Here is a 20,567-nt window from a genome sequence, read left to right as displayed (position 1 = left end):
GGTAGCCTATTTGTCCCACCCCTCCTCCTATGATTGGACGGCCAGATAAAAAGGGTGACAATGGTGAGCCAGAAAAAAATCCAAATGTGCAGCGCTCAGCGCAGAATATACGCTGAGAGCAGTGTCAATGCTGGTGTTTGTAGTGTAAATGAACTGTGCTTCCACTGCAAAGAATTAAATAAAATAAAAAACCACACTGCCCTCAGGACAAAATGCTTTGGTGGACACCCAACACTGCCAAATAGAGTGATCTACGGACCCAGCAATTGGTCGATGATTAGGTTGAATTTCAGTCGAAAAAGATTTTCTTTGGTTGACAGCTTCCTCCCAAAGATCCCCCCTTCCTCACTCTAGTAGTCTATCCCTGTGGCTCTATGAAGCTTCCAGCCCCAGTCACACACTCCCATTAATCATTGAGGATTGGTTTTAACTCACTCTCTTGGGCCCTGGCTGCCCAGGCCTCATCACTGACTGCCAGTGCCCCATATGGGTGAAACCCATCTTGTGCTCCAGCCCTGGCACAGGGCTCCGACCCTGCTTGGCAAGGATGTCCACACTTCACAAGCCAACCTTCTCAACCCTACATTCCTCTACTCTCCATGCTTGTGTGGTGAAAAGCTTCACAATCCACTTAGATGACCTGTCTCTCCTAAATAAACATCCTTTTTAGTTAAGTCCACTCCTGTCTGTGCAGTGTAACACCTGCAGTATACATTTCACATCCTTCCCATCTTTACTTCATCTTTTTTTCTTATGAGCTGTTCTCATCCAACCTAATCCCTCTCTCTTTATCCCTTCATCTTTTGTTCTTCCCCTTTCCGTTTCATCTTTTTCTTTTGGTTCTCTTGTTTTATTTGGACTTGTGCAATAACAACAGTAATCCGACTCCTATAAGCAGTGCAGTCCTAAGAGCGGAGGTACATCTTAATCTTTCAAGCCTCTGATTTGCCAGTTCCCAGCAGTGGGCAGCTGTTACCAGCTCAGCACCTTTGCACCCCTCCCTCCTTCGTGACTTCTGGCCTGTTGCCCTGTTTCTATCTAATCCACAGCTATGCAGCTTTGCCTCAGAACTTCACAAAGCCTATTATACCAAAAACGACCCTATTATAAAATGGTTGCAGGCAATGTGGTCCAGCCAAACAAGGAGACGGTCATTTTCTTTTGCAATAAAGTCCATGATAGTTGAGGGGAATACATTTTGTATTGCACAAAGAGAATTTCATCTTCATATCCTGTCAAATTGGCCCAGAGCAGGCCCAAAACTACACACTGTAACTATCAGCTAGGACCATAGCACTGTCTTATCAACTGTATAACAGTCTTTTCTTTGTCCGAGCCTTTTATGCTTCATTCACAGTGTGTAATTCTGTACTTTCTATAGGGATGCACCGATTTATCGAATGAACATTGGTATCAGCCAATATCCGCCTTGTTGACTGTCCTCGGCAATGAAGATAGCACTCACCGATGGCAGCAGCTGATGTTTATCTGTTGTGTTGTATCAATAAATGTGTTAAAATGTATGTAAGGCATTTGACACAGTTGTTTTTCAAATAAGAGCCTTTTTATATTTGAAAGAAGGCTATAGAAAAGGTTGTCCCTTCGATTTGCATGATTGGATTTGAGCTTATTTGAAGACTGTAATAAAATGCTGATTGACAAAAGTGTGAATAAACAGCAACACATCAGTATCAGCTCAGTATTTCACAATCCAGTTTCAGCAGAGAGACACCTGCTTTCCTTGAATTTTTCTTGTCGGTTTCAGCTCCCCGTCTTTGTCATGAATGATTCATACAGCTGGCTTTTCAGCACCGACCACAGCGAGGGGTAGAAAATTGGATATGCCCTAATTCACATACATGCACACACTCTGGCACACACACATATCTTATTCTCCAGAGTTTCGGCACAGCCAAGGTAGCAAGTATTACTCACACCCTGACACTTTTGTCATTCTATAAAACAAAAATTGGCAAACGAATATCTCTTTGTTTTTGTGTGGTTTAAAACTCCCTAGCCACTTTATCGACGGCTGAGACAACTTTGCTGCTAAGACCTGTTTAGAAATGCAGAGATTTTTGAGAGTTCAAGATATAATGGATTAATGCTAAGAAGCGGTCTCATAAACACACTAAATGTTCCTCTTTTATGCTTGGTTGAGTATTTTCATAATACTGGCCTTCTGTGAAACGTTCATTGTCTCAGATATTGGCTCCAGCGGAGCAGTGTGTGTGATTGTCTCCCTTGGTTACAGATTAACCATGAATATATCCAGCCCCTGTTGTTCACAGGTCTGGAGGATTAGTCACAGAGGTGAACATGGCTGCCCAGGTTGATGTTTCCATTGAACGGGGCCACAAATACAGTAATGTACCACCAGAGATCTCGGCTGACATCACTGTCTTTAAGAGGCTGTAACGGGTTCCATTTTAAAACTTGTGAAGATACTGGTATCATATGAAACTAGACAACCTAAAACATCCACTGTTACCAACCATATTGTGCTAGCTTGTCATTAATAAGGCTACATAGCGCTCCAAAGTTAGGTTTATAGAAAAACTGGCACAGGCATTTTCAAAGGGGTCCCTTGACCTCTGATCTCAAGATATCTAAATTGAAATGGATTCTATGGATGCCCATGACTATTCCCTTTACACATGGACGGATCCTGAGACGGGCCCCCCGGGCGCAAATATGTAAGAGACCCCCCACTCTGTCTACGTAGGAACAAGACACCCAAATTCAAAGAGTCTACTTTTATTCATTTTTTAGTCATTTTTCTAGTATATTTTCTATCTTGTTGTTTTGTTTCCCTGTGTGGTCATTTTACATCCATTTCTAATCATCTTGTGTCTCTCTCTTGTTCTTTTTTGTCTCTTTGTGGTCGTTTTGTGTCCATTTCCAGTCTTTTAGCATCTCCTTGTGGTCTTTTTGCATCCATATAGTCATTATTTTTGGTCATTTTGTGTATAGTCATGGTCATTTAGCATATCTTTGTGATCATTCTGTGGGTTTTTTTTAGCCACTTTTTAGCCCATGACCTTATTGGCCCCTGGGCCTGCTCCTGGTAGGCACGTTCAGTAATGCATACAAGCCTTTACAGACATGCCCAGGTTATGGTAATCACATGCAGTTTGAGGTGAAAACAAAGCATTTTTTCATAAAATGGTGTATTTGAATAATTCTGCATATTGGGGTCCACAAACAGTTTTGGATAAATTTGACATGACTGGAAAGCCGAGTGGGGGGGTGGGGGGGGGGGTGGGGGGGGGGCTGATGAATAATGACTGACTGCAATGAAAAAGTAGATGGGAATGTGTGGTTTACCCTGAGCCTTTGACGCTCAAAAGTTCAGTTCAGCTCATATTTTATCCCACAAGAGGAAAATCTTTTTGTAGCAAGGCGGCATGGAAACAATAAAACACAACAAAACAGAAGACATAAAAACAGTAAATACTATCCCCACAGCACAAAACAAAATGAAGTGTCCATGGGATAAAAAAAAAAACTACAGTAAATGAAAAGGAAATGAAAGATAAAGTGCTTGACAGCACCAAGAAGCAGTTTTAGGTATCTATAAATGATGTGTATTGCATATAAAATTAGCTACAAATCCTATCTGTTACACCTAAACTAAAGGGGAATCATTTAAAATTAAACAGGAAATCTGGGCAGCCATCCGAATGCTATATTTTCACATTTTTGCCCCACCAGTCACGCCCCACTGCTGCTTCCTTGCCTTACCTGAATGCTGAGACTCACATCCTTCCATTAAAATACACGTTAGAACAAATCATTTAAAAAAAGGAATCTCCAAAGCAATGCATTTCTGTGTGAATGGGCCCTTATGGCTAATTTTACAATCTACACTTAGCAACTAGTAACATATCTGAAGTCAATGACTAACTCACTGTAAAGAAATCATTCATTACATGGGAAATATCTCTCCCTCTCTTTCCCTGCATTCAACCGCCTGTCTGTCCGTAAATCTGTGTTTGTGTGTGAAAAGTTTATCTAACAGTTTATCTGTGGAGACTCTGAGGTCAAATGTCTGAGCATTAATTATTAACTTTCTGAGGGCTTCTGAATCTGTGCAATCTGTTCAATCACATTAAGCAGGGAAGGGCAGAGCAGATACATTATTCATCTTGTTGACTGGTTCATAGGTCCGGGGTTGGAGGGCTTGTCTCCCAGGGCTTGATACGGGACAGAGGGGCGGACGAGATTGAAAGCTCTTGCGTAGCCAACAAAATGTGTAAAAGACCAGGATGAAGTTCTCTTTGGCAACAAGATCACTTGGGGATATATTATCTGCAGCTCTTTCACATATACCATGACAGGCTGTTGATGACTTGGGCTATGTGTTGACATCCTCTGATGACCTAATGGTGCACAGCTCAGCAAGTTCACAGGAGAACTAATAACCAGGGCATCATGTGGGGATTGATCCTCAGCTGCAGTCGTGTCCCCAGGGTGGACTGGGACTATGTACTGGAGTGATAACTTAATACTTTGTTTCTATGGTTACTCTTCATTCTTTGGGCAGCAGTTTTTCTCTTATGGTCTTCCCAAGTTTGCTTTATGCTATTCTAGGAATCGACTGATATGGTTTTTTAGGGCCGATTACCGATACGGACTGCTGATGTTCTTGAGCCGTTATTTGGAGCAGATACTACATTTGCTCTTGTCTCAATTTTTAAAAAATGGAACATTTATTGAACTTAAAAAACGTGTCTCCAGCAACACAGAGTCTCGCCGATGTATCGATCTATCACTATTCTATTCTACCTCATATATAAGGGTGGTGCTTTCACACTTCATTAAGGCCGGGGTGAAAACTGAATCCTAATGAAGTCCAAACAAGCCAACTAAGAGCACTTGAAAAGTTAGGTCTTTAAGGTGACCAACCACAGCATTTCTAAGAGTAGATATGTGATTTTAGCATCAATGCAAAGGCTAAACTACAATCTACTAAATCCATCTTAAAAAGGAGGTGTTAAGTTTGTGTTCTACTCCATGGATTCTGGCAGTTCCTCATGAAAAAGCAAATATCCTCCCATAATATCAGGTAAATAATATTACAGTTAGCTTCTTATTCATCTTGTTCCCACCTGTTCCTCATTAGTGGTAATAACACAAGGTCGAGTGGCAGTCTCTACTAATAATGCTAATAATGAGTTATTTCTGGGTGGTGGTGAATAAACAGATAAACAAAGTGTTGCATGATGTGCAGTTAATCACTAGAATTTGATTCTACTCATCAAAACTGTCAGAATGAGTCACCTGTGTGTTTGTTTATGTTTACTTCTCACGGCTCATTCTTAAAATGTTAGTTCCAACACAATGCCGGCCACAACTGCAAGGCAACACTGTCTGGTTTTTTTTGTTTCTTTGGCCCTGACCACGTGAACTCTTGCCTGGGAACCAGACTTAGGACAGATGTCCTAGAGAGACCAAGAGACTGTTTATCTAATAGGGGCAGTGGCGGACTAGTGTTTGTTTGTGCCCCCCATATCATTAATCATGCTTTATCAGTCCGCAACCTTGAAAAATCCTGTCATTTTAGGATTCTTTTCGATCTTTGTGCTTTTCTTTTTCATGCTCCGCTTTCATGTCTCCTTTATGACATTTTGCCGCTTTACTGTCTAGTAACAGTGAGTGACGTATCATTTGACAACAGAACTGACCTTATGAACCCGGACACATAATGGCAGCTGATTGGGTAAATTAGCGACTTCTTTTTTTTTTTTTTTTAAATATTATGCCCCAACAGGAGGCAAGTTTTTCTTCCCAGTGTAAAATTAAAAAAGAAATTGAAATAGTCTAGCCAATCCAGGGCCCCTAGGCTGCAGCCTAGACCAGCCTGTGCATTAATCTGCCTCTGAATAGGGGGGGTGTTTGAGAAGAAGACCATAAAGAGTGTTGTCGAGGCATTTTTTCGAAAACAGCCACGTAGGCTGCAGCTCAACTTTCTGTTGAAGTCACCATCACATCAGTATTGACCAAATTGGATGGAAGACTTTTGCTAAAAGAACAATCAGCTGCACTTAAAGCTTTTCTTGTTTGCCGTACTTCTGAGATGATTTGGTGAAAGTCATCCCTGCACACTGTAGTCTATTTATATTTTTTCACTAGTGCTACTAGTGCTCAGTGCTACATCACATGTTGATAACAAACGGTTAAAGCCCCTTGGAAATCAAAAATGTACTGAGCGAAGAAATCACAACATGAACAACTGAGTTTCACCAACTGGAAAAAGTGGTTGAATGAGTGCAATTGGTGCCAGGTATTAATTGACATGTTTGGATACACAGTTTTGGTACAAATATAAAAAATTAATCGTCTCTTCCTTTAAACACAATATGCAAAACTACTCACTCTATTAGCTGTAAAAACCTCAGATGAAAACAAAAAAAATTCTTATTAAAGAATAAGTTAAGAAGAAGAAGTCTAATAATTCAACCAAGCATTCAAAGCCAACTTTCAATCGTGAAAGCTTTTAATACTCAATGCTTGACCAAGCATTAAAGTTCAATACCCAGCCCAAAGTACAATACAAGGAAAGTTAATCCATGCAGATCATATCATCGTTCTCTTTATCACACGGTTGGACGAACCTCCTTACAAGAAGAAACAGTCATCTTTCCTTCTCTCATTTAGATCTTATAACTAAAGTACACGATCAAGTAACTACTTAACCTCAGATATCCTTTGTGTACTGTAGGTACTAATGTTGGTACCGGTTAAAGAAACTATGCACCTTTTAAATGGGGACTGCAGACTTCCTTCATAGCCTTCCCTTACATTCCCCTCAGAGATTTTAAAGCATTATAATCTGATGTTTTTTTTATGATTCTTCTAACTTTTAAATTCCTTGTTTATTGTGTAGTCTCTCTTGGAAAATAGATCTTAATCTTAACGAGACTTCCTGATTTAATAAAGATGAAATTAACCTAAAACAAATACCTGACAGGTTTTCAGCAAATCACTCATACCAACTTTGTTTTTCAACTCAAATAATATTTCCATACATCCCCATCTACAGTGCTGTAGAGTCGTAGCATGTGTTGCATTAAGACATACCATCATAGGTGCCACTCTCCAGCAGCAGTCCACTTTCTTCCAGGTCACGAAACTCCCCCACGCTGATGAAATTGTAGTCCACTCCAGGAACTTCCCCCTCTCTGGGCTGCCGGGTGGTACCTGCCAACAACGACACAGTTTAAGTCTAAGTGGAATGTGCAGTAGAATTGACTGACTAGGGGGTGGTGGGTTAAGCATCCAACATGCCCACAGGGATATGATTCAAGTCCAAATAAAGCACTCATGGGTGAATCTGTGTCTACATCATGAATAGTCAACAGAGCTGGAACCACAAATCTATGAATTCATTATCAAAATATGAAACAGAGAAGAAAAAAATCCTCCAGCAGCACAGCTGTCAGAATATAGAAGAAGTGTAACTGATGATAATGAACAGCATTTAATTGCACACTTTGAGTTCTGTGAACAACAGGACCACTTCCTTAAGGATACAATTAAATATCATGTTAATTCAATTCCCAAGTAAGGAGAATTAGAGAACATGGCTTTAGTAAGTTGTGCACCAAGTACATTAATGGAAATCTAACTTCACTGTTGACCTTCTGTAATTACACTACTTGTTGTATCTGCCGTATATTTACAAAGCAATTTCTTCCCGAAATCTCAAGCACAGTTTGGTTTCCATGGCAATATAGTGGAAAATAAACATTCATGTATAAAAGTGACCTGGCAGTGTAGTGGTACTCAAGCAAATAGCTTGTTTTTGCCAGACCTTTTCTGGGACATTAAGAAGAAGAATTAATCTGTGAATGTCCCCAAAGCATCTTCACTTTTAAAGATGCTTCCAAAAACACTAAAGATTATAGCTTTACCACCTGTTTCCAACATTGGGGAAAGATATGGTCATGTTCATAAACCATGGTATGATGGGAGTAAAAATCAGTGACATGTTTTACAGTGTAATGTCTCCTTCATGCCAGCAGTGATGGTCAAGTTAAGTTGCTTTTACATCTGAAATGATCTTGAAGCAACAGGATGAGTTCCAACTTTTTAAATTTTCTCCTTTTATGTTCCAATACCATCTTTTCTATCCCATTATGTCTTAGCCCGACACTGAGTACCAGCCCAATGCAAGAAAAAACTTATATTATTAATATTTTTTCACAGCTGCATACTACTAACTGTCTGGATGTGATATGGTGGATATAGCACTGTTGTATGGCCTGACTCAGATTAAAGTCAATTCCATAGAACAATCTTTTATTATCTACAGCGAAAGTACTGTATGTCATAACTGAAAAATATAAATACATCTGTGAAATAAAAGACACACTTTTGAATAGTGACAATATAAAACAGTACCACCGTTTTACTACTGACGATTTTCCAGTGTAAAATTGGTGCGTTTCCACTATGGTCGATTACCCTGAATGAGGCGGGTCCATCTCACCGAATCACCCCTAATTTGCATGCGAGTCGCTCGAGCGGTCATTTGAGCAGTGGTTTGTTGGCCCTGTGGGAGAGCAGGGCCAAAAAACAGCCGACCAAACCCTTGAGAAAAGCCCTGGTTGCTGATTGGATGTAACTCTTAGCGGGATGTGACATGTGGTCGTACAGACGCCACAACAAAACGATGAAGTAGAGTAGACATTTTTATCCAGTGGTGTAATAGAACGTAGCGCAGAAAATGATCTGTGCACACGCATCTTTGCACGGGCTTTTTAAAATAAGTGCTGCAGCGGCCGGGTTGGATTCTGACCTGTTATCCTTTGTCTCTCTCTAGCGATCCAAACCCATTCAGAGTGATACGTCACCTCCAGAGTCTCGTAAATCACTCGTAAAAGCGAGTGAACGACCATTTGAGAGGGCGTGCCCTGAAACTTTCCGAGCGGCCACATTTTACCCTCATGGAAACGCCTAATGTTACCAAATTGTTGACTCCAGACTGAGCTGTAATTACCACGTCACCTCCTAAGAAGCTGTAACCATGGTAATCCGTGCTAACGTCAGCTCAACCTGCACGGCCAGTTAATGCCTAAATTAATGGACTAGTCCAACTATTGTTTAATGTAGAAATGTAAATTAAAGCATTATTGATGTTATAGAGCTGCCTGAGTCGCTGTCCAATTGTTTGTTATGGACATTGCCTTTTCTACCGTATTGCATTGTGGGATATTATGCCACCCCAGTGTTCAGTGTTATATCCTGTAATATGTGACTGAAAATAGTATGCGATTCATATACTATTGGTTTCATAATAAGGTTTCAGACATTTAAAGAAAAATCTCAAATACTGTTTTAGCCTACTAGATAGCATGTCAGTAGGGAATTTCAGATGCAGAAGCTCTACACTGCATTGGAGTTCATGCAAAGTTAGTCATGAAATAATAATCCACCATAACTGCTGCAAGTGTCATGTTTTCCCTCGTTGATACCCTCATCTGTGAGACATTGAAAACATATTGTTGTGAAAATGATTACGGCTCCCTAACACCTCGACTCTGCTTACCGTCATCTTAGATGTAATAACAATACCTCGGCTGAACTGCTCCACTATCTAGCCGTGCTGCAGGCACACGGGAATTTACCTCAGTTTTTAATAGGAACCTATACCCCTGAACTTCATTTTCATTCCGCGCCAACGTCCTTCCTTTCTGCAGTATGAGCCATCACATCCGAAACAATCTTTTATCCTGTCAAACAGAGCAATCAGGAGGCCACCAAAGCCACAAAAAGAGGAAATATGAGTTTTTTATTGGAGGAAGGAACCAGGAAATGTAGCTATTTAGCTTTTTATTGTTTATTTAGCTACCTGAAAATTCAGCTTTAGCACCCTCAAAGTTCTGATTCTTATAACACAATCCTGAGCCTTCGTAATTGTAGTTTGATGAAGTGTTGCTGTAACATCAAGATGTGAACGGACTTTAAAAGACAAGAGTGTTAGAGCTTAATACATGGAATGGGGTGCAGCATCTCTTTAGTCTTCCCACCTGGACAGCTGTGAGCAAGGACTCATATGATCACACCCAGTGGCAGAGGCAGTGAAAAAAATCTAACTGTTATCTGAGAAGGAGCACTGGGATAAGGAGCTTTGAAGAATAGACGAGAGGAGATTTGCTGCTAATTCTCTTGAAAAAGAGCAGTTTTAACTTCTTGTGTGTGACTCCTCACAAGCCTCACTTTGAGGAGATGAAGCACGCGCATGGAAACAAAACAGGACAAAAACATCACACTAAAAGTTCTAGGAGTCCCTGCATCTACAGAGCTTAAAAACAATATATACTGTAGCTTTCCAGTGTTATGTGTGAACACTGTTTCATGTAGCAGGTTGAACACCCACTCATAAAAGGCCACGTGACAAGTGTTTAACACCAAGGCTCGTACTGCTAATTGCAGCTAAACAACAGAAAAGAAAAAGAAAAACAAAGGGGAGTAAATCTATTGAAAATTTTTTCCCCCGAATTTCTTTATTCAATTTTGGCAGACAGGCAAAAAAAAGTAGAACAGTTGCATCCTGTGTCAGAGCGTGTGCTTTATAATGAAAAAGAAAAAGAAAAAAACCAACATGCATCCCATAATCCCTCCCAACAACCCATGTCAGACATAGTCACAGTAATTAAATAACATATAACATAAGTAGATAATTAAGGTAAAAAATGTAATAAAAAATAGTAAAAATAAATAAAGTAAATCTATTGTAAAAGGATACTGATGGATAACAGATAGTGTCAACTTTACCAACTTTCATCTTGTAACACCTCCACTTGTGTCTTGAGGAAATTGCTTTTATAATTGATACGCCACATTAATGAAATACAGAAGGAAAAACTTGATGAGATATGATTCTGGTTTAACTTTTGATATCTTTGGCGTAAGATTTGATGATGAGCTACATCAATGCAAAGCTATATCCTGTCTTTTGTCTCAGTGGCTTAAACACTTGAAAGGAACCCTCTTCAATCTTCTCAAAAACTGCTAGGATTGAAAACCGGAGGCACTTTTTTTTCATTTCGGCTCTCCTTTCTCATATTTTTTAAATCGTACAATTAGACTCCTGGAGCTGATTGCCGTGCTGTGTGGGATATTATTATAAGTAGCTGGTGGAGGAGTTGGGGGTCAGGACTTAGCCAGGCTTCATGGAGCCCTGGGCCGCTCGGCACTGTCTTCGGCTTATGCCATCTTTTGTGGGAGGATGGAGTGACACTTAATGAAGCCTCACTGAGTGCAGTGCAAGGAGGAAGTCATGCTTCTCTTACTCTGAGATGCCATTTGGGCTGCTGTTAACGAGCACGGGCACCATGCTGGAGAGGCTATTCAGGCTCCTCACGCGGTCACTGTGGCTCAGTGCGCTGTGATAAGCCACCGCCAAGGCTTGCATGAGCAAAGTGGACAAGGGACATATGCTGAGCTACTGAAGCCAGACTGCAGTGTGTTGCATGGGATATGCATGACCCTAGTTGTTATATCTCTCGATGCTGAGTCTGTAAAGTGGGCTTAAATGTCCAGAATCGGATAATAAGAGAATATGATGTGTACGGTCAGTGCTTCAACAACTGTAATAATCTTACTGAGAGGTAAGAGATTGAGATGTTAAGGATTTATATGCTGCGACTAAAGAGCTAAGGAGCAGTGGGACTTTGTTTTGTGCTGTAACTTGTATAATATATTACTACAGCAGAACTGTGGGCAGATTCACTCAAGATGAATAAGTAGAAAGCCCTGCTGGTTATTTCATCATCGCTACACTGTAAAAAAAAAAATAAAAAAATGTAATACAACAGAATTTTACTGTTTATTTTACAGATGTTTTCTGTATTTTTAAAATACCATTTAATTTACAAAAAGAGATGAGATTTGTACCTGTCAAATGTAAAATAACATGAAATCACTGTAACTGTGAAAACACACAATATTTCTGTTCTTTTATATAAAAAACATTAGAAATACATATATTCATTGTAAAAATACATTCATAAATATATCATGATTTCACAAATATTTGTCATTTATTTAACGCCATTAACTGCAACAATCATTCTGAAAATGATTGAACTGTAACATTCTACTTTAAAAGGAAATAATAAATAATAAAAAAAGGAATAAATCATTTAAAATTACTGAGAAACTAATAGTAAAATAATTATTTACTTTGTTATTTTACTATAATTTCTTTTTTAATTGACTAATGTTTTCATTGAAAATGGCTACAATTACTGTTATGTCCTAGATGGTAACATTAATTATATTAAATTAACATTTCTTTTGAAAGGACACGTAATGGAGCTGACAGGTATTTGTCCACTTTCTCATACACCACAGTCAAGGGGGTATGTAATCCCACCCAACTCATATGTTGTATGTATGTTTATTTGTTTTCAGTAATGATACTTTGGCCGTGAATAGAAAAAAATCATCACTACAATTACTTCATTTATTTAGTTTTATTGTCAACATTTACAAAAGAGCATGGCCTGCTGGGAAATGGTAATTGTGATAGGATTTCTTCATCCACAGCCAAAGCATCAATACTGAAAACAAATAAACAGACATGAAAGAAAAGGAGGAGAAACTATATGAGTTGGGTGGGATTACATACCACCATGACTGTGATGTATGAGAAAGTGGACAAATACCAGTCAGCTCTAAGTTGTCTCATCAGAAACTGTCCACAGGCTGTCAGATGATGGTATATGGTAGTGGAACAGTGAAATCTTGCCTTGTGTTTTCACGCGAGGGGTGTGTGTCGCACTGGGAGCACTGGGCCCAGCGCAAGGCTTGCACTAGAGCATAGCTAACTATGCTACTACAGTGATTAATGCCAAATAAAACCAACTAATAAGTGCACAGTTCTGTAAATTCAAGCATTATTATTCATATTACAATGTTATTTTATCTTCATGGGTAATTTCATTGTTGTAAAACGTATAAATGTTTGTAATAAAACGTAAAAAACAACACGAAAATAAGGAAAATTTAGTTAAAATTGCAACTACAAACTGTATTTTAATTATGGAAAATAACCGTATTTTTATGGCAAAGTAGTTTTCTGTCATTTCACAGTATTTCATTGGCACCCCAGCTGCTGAAAAAAAAACTTTTTTTTTTTTTACAGTGTAATTAGTCATTACTGCTTTATTGTACATTAAATGCAGCTTGCCAACATGCCTTTAAAATGACTTTCCCTTTTTTATTTTATTATTAGTAGTATTTGACCTATTTATTAATGCATTATTCATTCTATTTATTGATTTTACTATTGTTATTTTTATTTTGTATTGATATACTGTCTTGCTTGTGTGAAAGTTGAGTGTGTATTTGTGTGTGTGCGTGTGTGTGTGTGTGTGTGTGTGTGCGTGCGTGCGTGCGTGCGTGCGTGCGTGCGTGCGTGCGTGCGTGTGTGTGTGCGTGAACAGGTGTATGTCCTGGTCATGTCTGGTTCCAAACAGTTGTATTGATATTGTATGTTGTTCGATTGTATGTAAAGATTAAAGAAATGATAATAAACATGCAAAACATCAGAAATGAGAGCTTTCAAAATGCTAACCCAGAGTAACACAGATAAGAACCGACGCCTAAGACAGTGATGAACGGCAATAACTTATTTTTTGTTTGTTTTACGTCAGCTTTATTTTTGTAAGATATGCAAGGTCTGACTATATGTACTCTCTAAATTCAATACTTAATAGATACAGTCTCAAAACTCATTTCCGTTAAATTAAACATTAAAAAAAAGAGAAAGTGTGTCATTCCTCTCGCTTCCAATACACTTTGGTCTCTAGCAGCCCTGAAGTCTCAAGGCATATTTCGCTCACGGTAGATAATGTTGGCCCTCTGTATCAAAGTCTTCTAAGGTTTTCATGGGACATCACATTAAGACTTTTACTAATTATGTTGAGATCATAAAGAGAATAGCAAAGTTTGGGTGGACTGTCATTGAGCAGAAAAGGAGGGAATCAAGTGAAATTAAAGCAGTTATCTCTGGATGTCCGATGTATAAGGTTTGGACATTATCCACAATTTCCTTTTTTCACATGACCCCAACAACAGGAGATTGTCCGTGTCAGACCTTTACCAACACAAATTATAATGTCTCTTTTGGTATCCGTCTATGTGTAAATCACCCTTTTCTTCACTCTCGGGTGTTTGTTTTCTTCTGCTTTCGTGTGAGCCACATGATAGAAAAGTCATCAACACATCAACAAAGAATGTGCACTAGGAAGCTGGCAGGGTGAAGTCTGTTTAGTATCCATCCTCAGAATAATGTCTGGACTATTTCAGGTTTGCAGTGAATGTGTGAAAGGGACTTATTATATAGGGTATTTAAAAAACAAACACAAAAGATGACAGGAAATAAACAAGTAGGATGGTGCAGGCATAGAGCTACAGATGACAGACTAGGCTCCATCTGGATGGGTCAGAGGGCAACAAGCAGAGCCCAGACAGAGAGCGCAGACGAGTGTGCCCAAGGCTGCAGAGGCTACTCACAGGGGATGGTGCGCAGGTACAGGTTGTCTCTGATCACCTGCTGGAGCTTATGGTCCAGGGAGCCCTTCTGAAACTGCAGGCTGAGGTAGTGACGCAAATCAGTGTTCAACACCTTACCTAGTGGAAAGGAGAGAGAAATCTGGGTCAGTCCAACAATTAAATCACGTAGGAGGCCATCACAGTGCTCATTTAAAAAAACGCCCACTCGGATGATTTGATTTTGAGACAGTCAAAAAGACATTCTGAAATTTTAAATTCATAAGCTGCACCACACTCCTCCGACAGACAACAACATGCGCTACAAGCCACAGATCAAAAGGGCCCTTGTCCAGACCGCAATTACTTGTACCTGCGAAGGCTACGTGCTAAGTGGCAGAGATACGGAAGCAGTCGTTTGTGATGAAACATGAATTAATTGGGCTCTTTCATTCAAATCCAGAAGCATGCATGATAAAAAGCAGGAACACAACATTAGGACTGTTGCTTCTTGGCATTTTAAGCCAAGTCTGAAGAAATGAGGCGGATGCACCGTCAACTTCAGTGAGGAGGGACGTTTACCATTCTCCTCTGAGCAACAGAATGTCAAAGAGAGGAAATGGAGGGATAAAGAGGGAGAAAAGAGAAACAGAGAGAGAATTCTCTTGTGTTTGCTGTAGTAGCACTCTCCCTCCAGCTGTGCAGGGCTTCTTCCGCGGGAAGGGACACGCAGATTGCTTTGAATGTGACTTCAGTTACACTGTGGGCATCAATAACCAGCGCAGACTCCTCAAAGCTGTCTAGCAGGGAGTACACAATTAGCCTCATACTGCACTAGGGTCCCCTAGATGCACACAGCATCATGTTGCAGTTGCTCTGACAGCTATCACGGCAACTTGCAACGAGATTTTTAATGTCTCATCACAATCTAGCTCCTGATTTTCTCTTTTATGCGGTCTCGAACACAGCTCTACAAGGTATGAGTGTGTGCGGTAACGTTTCCTGTCAATGTCTGCCAGATTCTCTGACACAAGTGCTAAGATCCTGTACAGAACAGGAAATATTGATAAAATACAATCAAGCAGAAGACTCAGATGTGAAATGGGCTTTAAGCTACTGTGAGGAACATCAGTCAGCAGGAGAATACACCTACCCCAGCAAGACACCTACAGAGTTTGTTAATACATGACTTTCCCATTCTGATGATCTGATGATGAGTATTTTACCACACTACACAGTCAAGCGTGACACTGCAAACTCATATGCCATTGTAGACTTCGAATCTGTCCCCTAATCTGTTTAAACACACAAACACACAAAAGATCCCATCTTTCAAACTAATGACAGGGTTCAAACAGGTAAACCATTGCAGAGAGAAACAGAATAAAACATAATCGTACTCAGATAAAATATTCTCACAGTAAAAATAAAATAAAAAGTTTCTCTTTTCTAAAACTTAAGCAGTATTTTTTTTTATGATACCCATTTTCAGCAGGAAGTACTGAAGGATTGACTTGGCTGCTGGGGAATGAAAAGCTATCGCTTGCCAAGTTCAAAACTATAGTAAATTAAATAAAGTTCTCTTATTTATACCCTTAGGGGATGAAACGACTACTGCTGGGAATGCAGATCAGCAACAATATGTGGCCTGGCTGAGGGGGTCGAAGTGCTCTCGAAAATATTCTTATTAAAAGCTTTTAGATGTTTTTGCTAACTGGGTGTTCAACATAACTCAATACTTTTGCTCTGCCAGCACACGCACGCACGCACACACATACACACACACATACATACACATACACATACACATACACATACAGATACACATACACATACACATACACACACACACACAAATAATTCAATTGATTTTGGAATTCCGAGACTTTCCGAATGTGCCTGCTGCTTTGCTTAAGTTGAAACAGTCCAGTAACTGCAGCATGCCGGAGGGCCGGGGCAATAGAAGCATGGCTCTCCATTATGTAACACTTTAGACTTTTTACTGGCACAATGAATGTCAGGAATTTAGGTCAAGGAAACAAAAGCTGGGTCTGGCTACGCTTCGCAACTGGTAAAGCCACAAGCCTGCGGTCCATGTTCCCAGAACTATGAGACATGAAAAACCCAAGAAAACACACACAAACAATACACATCCCGTTCTCTCCCACACCGGGTCAGGCCTGTTCCCATGTTAAAGAGGATGGGAGGGATTCTGCCTACCCCCAGGGATTTTTGGCATGCTTAGAGTTGCTGCCGTGGATCCATTTTCACGCACTTGCTTTGAAAGCTCAGCTGGTTTCAGTAAGGACAATGCATGGAGCTAATTGTTATTGAGGGACTCCTGCAACCGAGGACAGGTACCCCACTGGGTGAACAAAATCAATCTCTCTTTCTCTATGTACACACAAACAAATACATGCAAATCACCTCCCCTGCCTAAAGCGAACTCCCACTCAAGTGCTTCAAACAGGGTAGTCTTTGTGGCCCGCCTGTCAGGTTGTGTTAGTGCGCTACATCATATCTCCAGAGACGGAGAGACACAGAGAGAAAAGGGAGGGAGCGGCAACTCTCAGCTTCCCGCTAGGTTACAAGGCAGTGCATCACTGGCCTGCTAGGCTGGTAGTGCGAGGCATGCGGGACACAATGGCAGCCTTTGTGCCTTGTCATCTGGCTATTAGACACTCTCTCATACAGGGTGAGTCGGTGGGGAAAAGAGGGGTTGCAGTTCAAGGATGGCAAATCATTTAAAACAGAGGGAGCAAGTGAGAGGAGGGTGGAGGGAGGGGGAAATATTTTCAGGGAGGAGTCAGGATGATGCATGGAAACACACATGGACACCCCCTTGCACTTTTATCATTATTCTGTCGCTCCATCTCTGACTGTGCATCTTTACCTCCCTCACTGTGGAGATTCATCAGCCCTGGCAGATCCCCAAAGGGCTCCTCCACACCTATGTTTGAAATCACTTTCTGAATAGCTATAAGCTTTCGCTGCATCTCAACCTTTGCTTTCTTGCACTGCTAGCCACTTAACCTTTTGTTTGGTCTCATTTCACCATTTCACAAGCCTTTTGCTTTCAAATCATGTGTATGTCTATCTGTCACTGCCTTCACCGCAGCCTGCTGTCCTCTGCCTCTTAGATCAGTCTGGAAAAAGGTAAATAAAAATCAAATCCTCACTCAGGAACTGTCTTAATTGCTACAAGTTCTCAGTATTAACACATATGTGTGTAAAATGAGTAGGAGAAGAGGAGAGGAGATGCCATCCTCAATAAAAGATCTAAGTAAGGGGTTAAAACATTTCATGTGGATTTACTAACAAAACACCCAATCTCTCCGTCTCTCTGTCACAGATACACCCACTGAAATGAAAAGAAAGCACATGTTGCTGCCCATCATTTCTTCCCCAGTCCCATAGGACACTAAGATGTCGGTGTCTGCCATGAGAAACTGCTGCTCTGGACTCACTTTACCATCTGTCATTTTCTGTAACTTAAGTCAAAACTATTACATCTCTTTGCAAAGAGTATTTCATCGAGAAATAAGTTGTTTTTCCGCCAAAAGACCAGGACAAAGGCTTCAGTACTTTGACTATTACGAAACAGGTTTAGCTAAATGGACCACCATTTAGGTACCAACTTTTCAAGTCAAAGGCTACAGAACACCGATGTCTTTGAAATAACCACAATCTTTTGGAATAATAAGGTGTTCTTTAGATGTTTTGTGCCAAGTTTACAGCAAAATTCAGTAAAAATAAGATTAAGAATCGGTGAGGCTCTGTGAGGCTATACTTTGGCAGAGCGGTTCTTTGAGCTAAAATCTTATAAAGACAATGCTAGCATGCTGGTGATTGGGTAATCACTCAAGAAGCAAAGTATCACACACATTGAATTCTTGATCTAATAATGGCACTAAATGAAAAGTCAAGGTAAGATATTACAGTTCATCCTCAGGGGGACATGCTTGGAAATGTATCCAAAAGTGTCAAATCATTCCACTCAAAAAACAAGAACTTTAAGGTGGCATGAGAAGGAAATTCAGACAACATCAAAAGTCAGTAGATTTCATCATCTGGGGACCATGGATATTTGTACCAAATTTAATGTAAATCCATCAAATACTTGTTGGGATATTTCAGTCTGAACCAAAGTGGTGGACCACAATTGCCATCTTTGGATGCAATTACACTCATGAGTTAGAATTTTAATGGAACAGAAAAATTTTAAATACTTGGCAAAGAGAGAAATATTGAAATAAAGAAACTTTTTGGCATACACTTGCACATTAGACACAGAGGTGAAAGTATCAGTCATACTGCTGTATGAATTTGCACAAGAACCATTCTGCCAAAAAGGCAATAAGACCTTTCTTCTGTGAAATCCCTGCAGCTTGGCTCGCTTCTTGGCACACACCAGCATGCCCTCACTTCACTGCGGCCAAAACAATTTACAAGAAAGTAAAGACATTCACATAGGCACCCGGTAAACGGTCAGTCAAAATACAATGGTCTTGCATAGACACAATACTTTTCTTAAATGAGAGCTGAACCAATGCAGAGATGTCACCAGCAGGGGTGTCACTGGGCATCTAACGAGGCACATCTCTGACAGTAGTGAAGCTGCAGAAACAGCGAGAAAGCCCCTGCCATCTGCTAATTACCACCTTGCTATGTTCATTTGGCAACTCGGGCTGACAAAATGTCCTGCTTCATTCTGTTAGACAGGCAGAGGGAGAATCAACAGTTTATGGCATCCACACCCAGGATGCACCCAGTTTCTTTGATTCCTTCTTAAATGAGCAATTCTGGCATGTCTGATTTTCTTTTGAAACAGCAGCAGGTAAAAATAGAGAGACATTTTGGGTTTCACCGTCAATGGTCCATCCACATAACCCATGTTCATGGAAAGTGGTAGAACTATACTACCAGTCCTTTTAAACATTTTCCCTCAAAATGAGGGAGAGGCCTGGAGTGTTTTCCCATCTGAGATAAGCTCCATTGCTCTTATTGCCACTGTTTAAGCTGAGAGCTGTAATTGTCCGGCAAAAAGGAGTCAGTGTGAAGTCAATTAGTGGTTGCAGAGCTCAAGAGATCAATTGTGGATGGAGGTAGGCTTTGGGATGTAAAATGTTACATGAAGAAAATCAATGTCCCCAATCGCCCTTTTCTCCAATTAGGTAAGATACATGCCTCTTAAAATCCAATTAGTGGGATGGTATCTCAACAAAAGGTTAGTCTGCACATCTTGCATAAAATGGCTAATGACATGGTTGAAAAACTCCTTATACAGTAGAAGATCGACTTTTCCAATTGGGTCTTGTAAAACTTTTTGCTTAGCAACATGTTTAAAGTTGTAATCTGTTAGAATTGAGATACACTCTTTCTAGCGGCAGCTTTGGGGGGTAAGCTGTTATTGCAGGCACACCTCTGGGACCTCGTTTCCCAGTGTTCCTTTGGAAACCAAACAGTGTCGACTGTATGTTGTCAGTAGATTGGCAGCTCTCATCTGTGCGACGCTGTGTGATGTCTTCACATGCCCCACACAGATAGGAGGTCTGAAGGCAGAAGCGGAACGATGTCTTCTGATATGGTAACTAAAAAACTTTGTGGCCTATTTACTAAATCTAAAATTGAAGGTTAAAAAGTAACATTATGTCACAAATTTGGATTTGAGGATGAACGGTCTTCTTTCTCTTTCTGTTGAGGTTCTGATCCTCCATTGTGATTCAGCACAATGATTCAGCAGTAATGAAATGTCCCTACACCGGTCCGACACATAAGACCGAGCCTGACTCGGAATTCCTAAGATGCACTCAGAAGTCGGAAGTTCCCGATTTCCGCGTACAAATGGAACAGCGCATATGCGGTAGTGACAAGCTCCGACTGGACAGACCAGCCCCTGCTCACTGACGTAAGAAGCATGACTAACTGTGCGCCACATTTGATTTTACAGCAGGAAATCAGATCAGATCGTATTTCTCGTGCTAAATCCTAATTGTTTTGACTCACTCTTTGATGGATACTAACTTAAACAATTAACTAGATGAAAAAGCCTTGACTATCAA

At 40.3% G+C, this 20,567-nt stretch overlaps 1 protein-coding gene across 4 annotated transcripts in view; it reads right to left on the bottom strand.

The window, feature by feature from the left end:
* Window positions 1-20,567, bottom strand: part of magi3a (membrane associated guanylate kinase, WW and PDZ domain containing 3a) — a 133,438-nt gene that overhangs the window by 39,180 nt on the left and 73,691 nt on the right. For all 4 annotated transcript variants that reach the window (XM_083920149.1, XM_083920151.1, XM_083920150.1 and 1 more), the window contains exons 2-3: window positions 14,530-14,646; window positions 7,084-7,203 (exon numbers count right to left, since the gene is read on the bottom strand). In XM_083920149.1, coding sequence (XP_083776275.1) covers window positions 7,084-7,203; window positions 14,530-14,646 — 237 coding nt within the window. The remainder of the gene's footprint in view (window positions 1-7,083; window positions 7,204-14,529; window positions 14,647-20,567) is intronic.

The sequence above is a fragment of the Echiichthys vipera genome (genome assembly GCF_963691815.1).
Source record: "Echiichthys vipera genome assembly, chromosome: 9".
Taxonomy (NCBI): Eukaryota; Metazoa; Chordata; class Actinopteri; order Perciformes; family Trachinidae; genus Echiichthys; species Echiichthys vipera.
The sequence above is the reverse complement of the archived record's forward strand: the minus strand, read 5'-3'. Positions and strand labels throughout refer to the sequence as shown.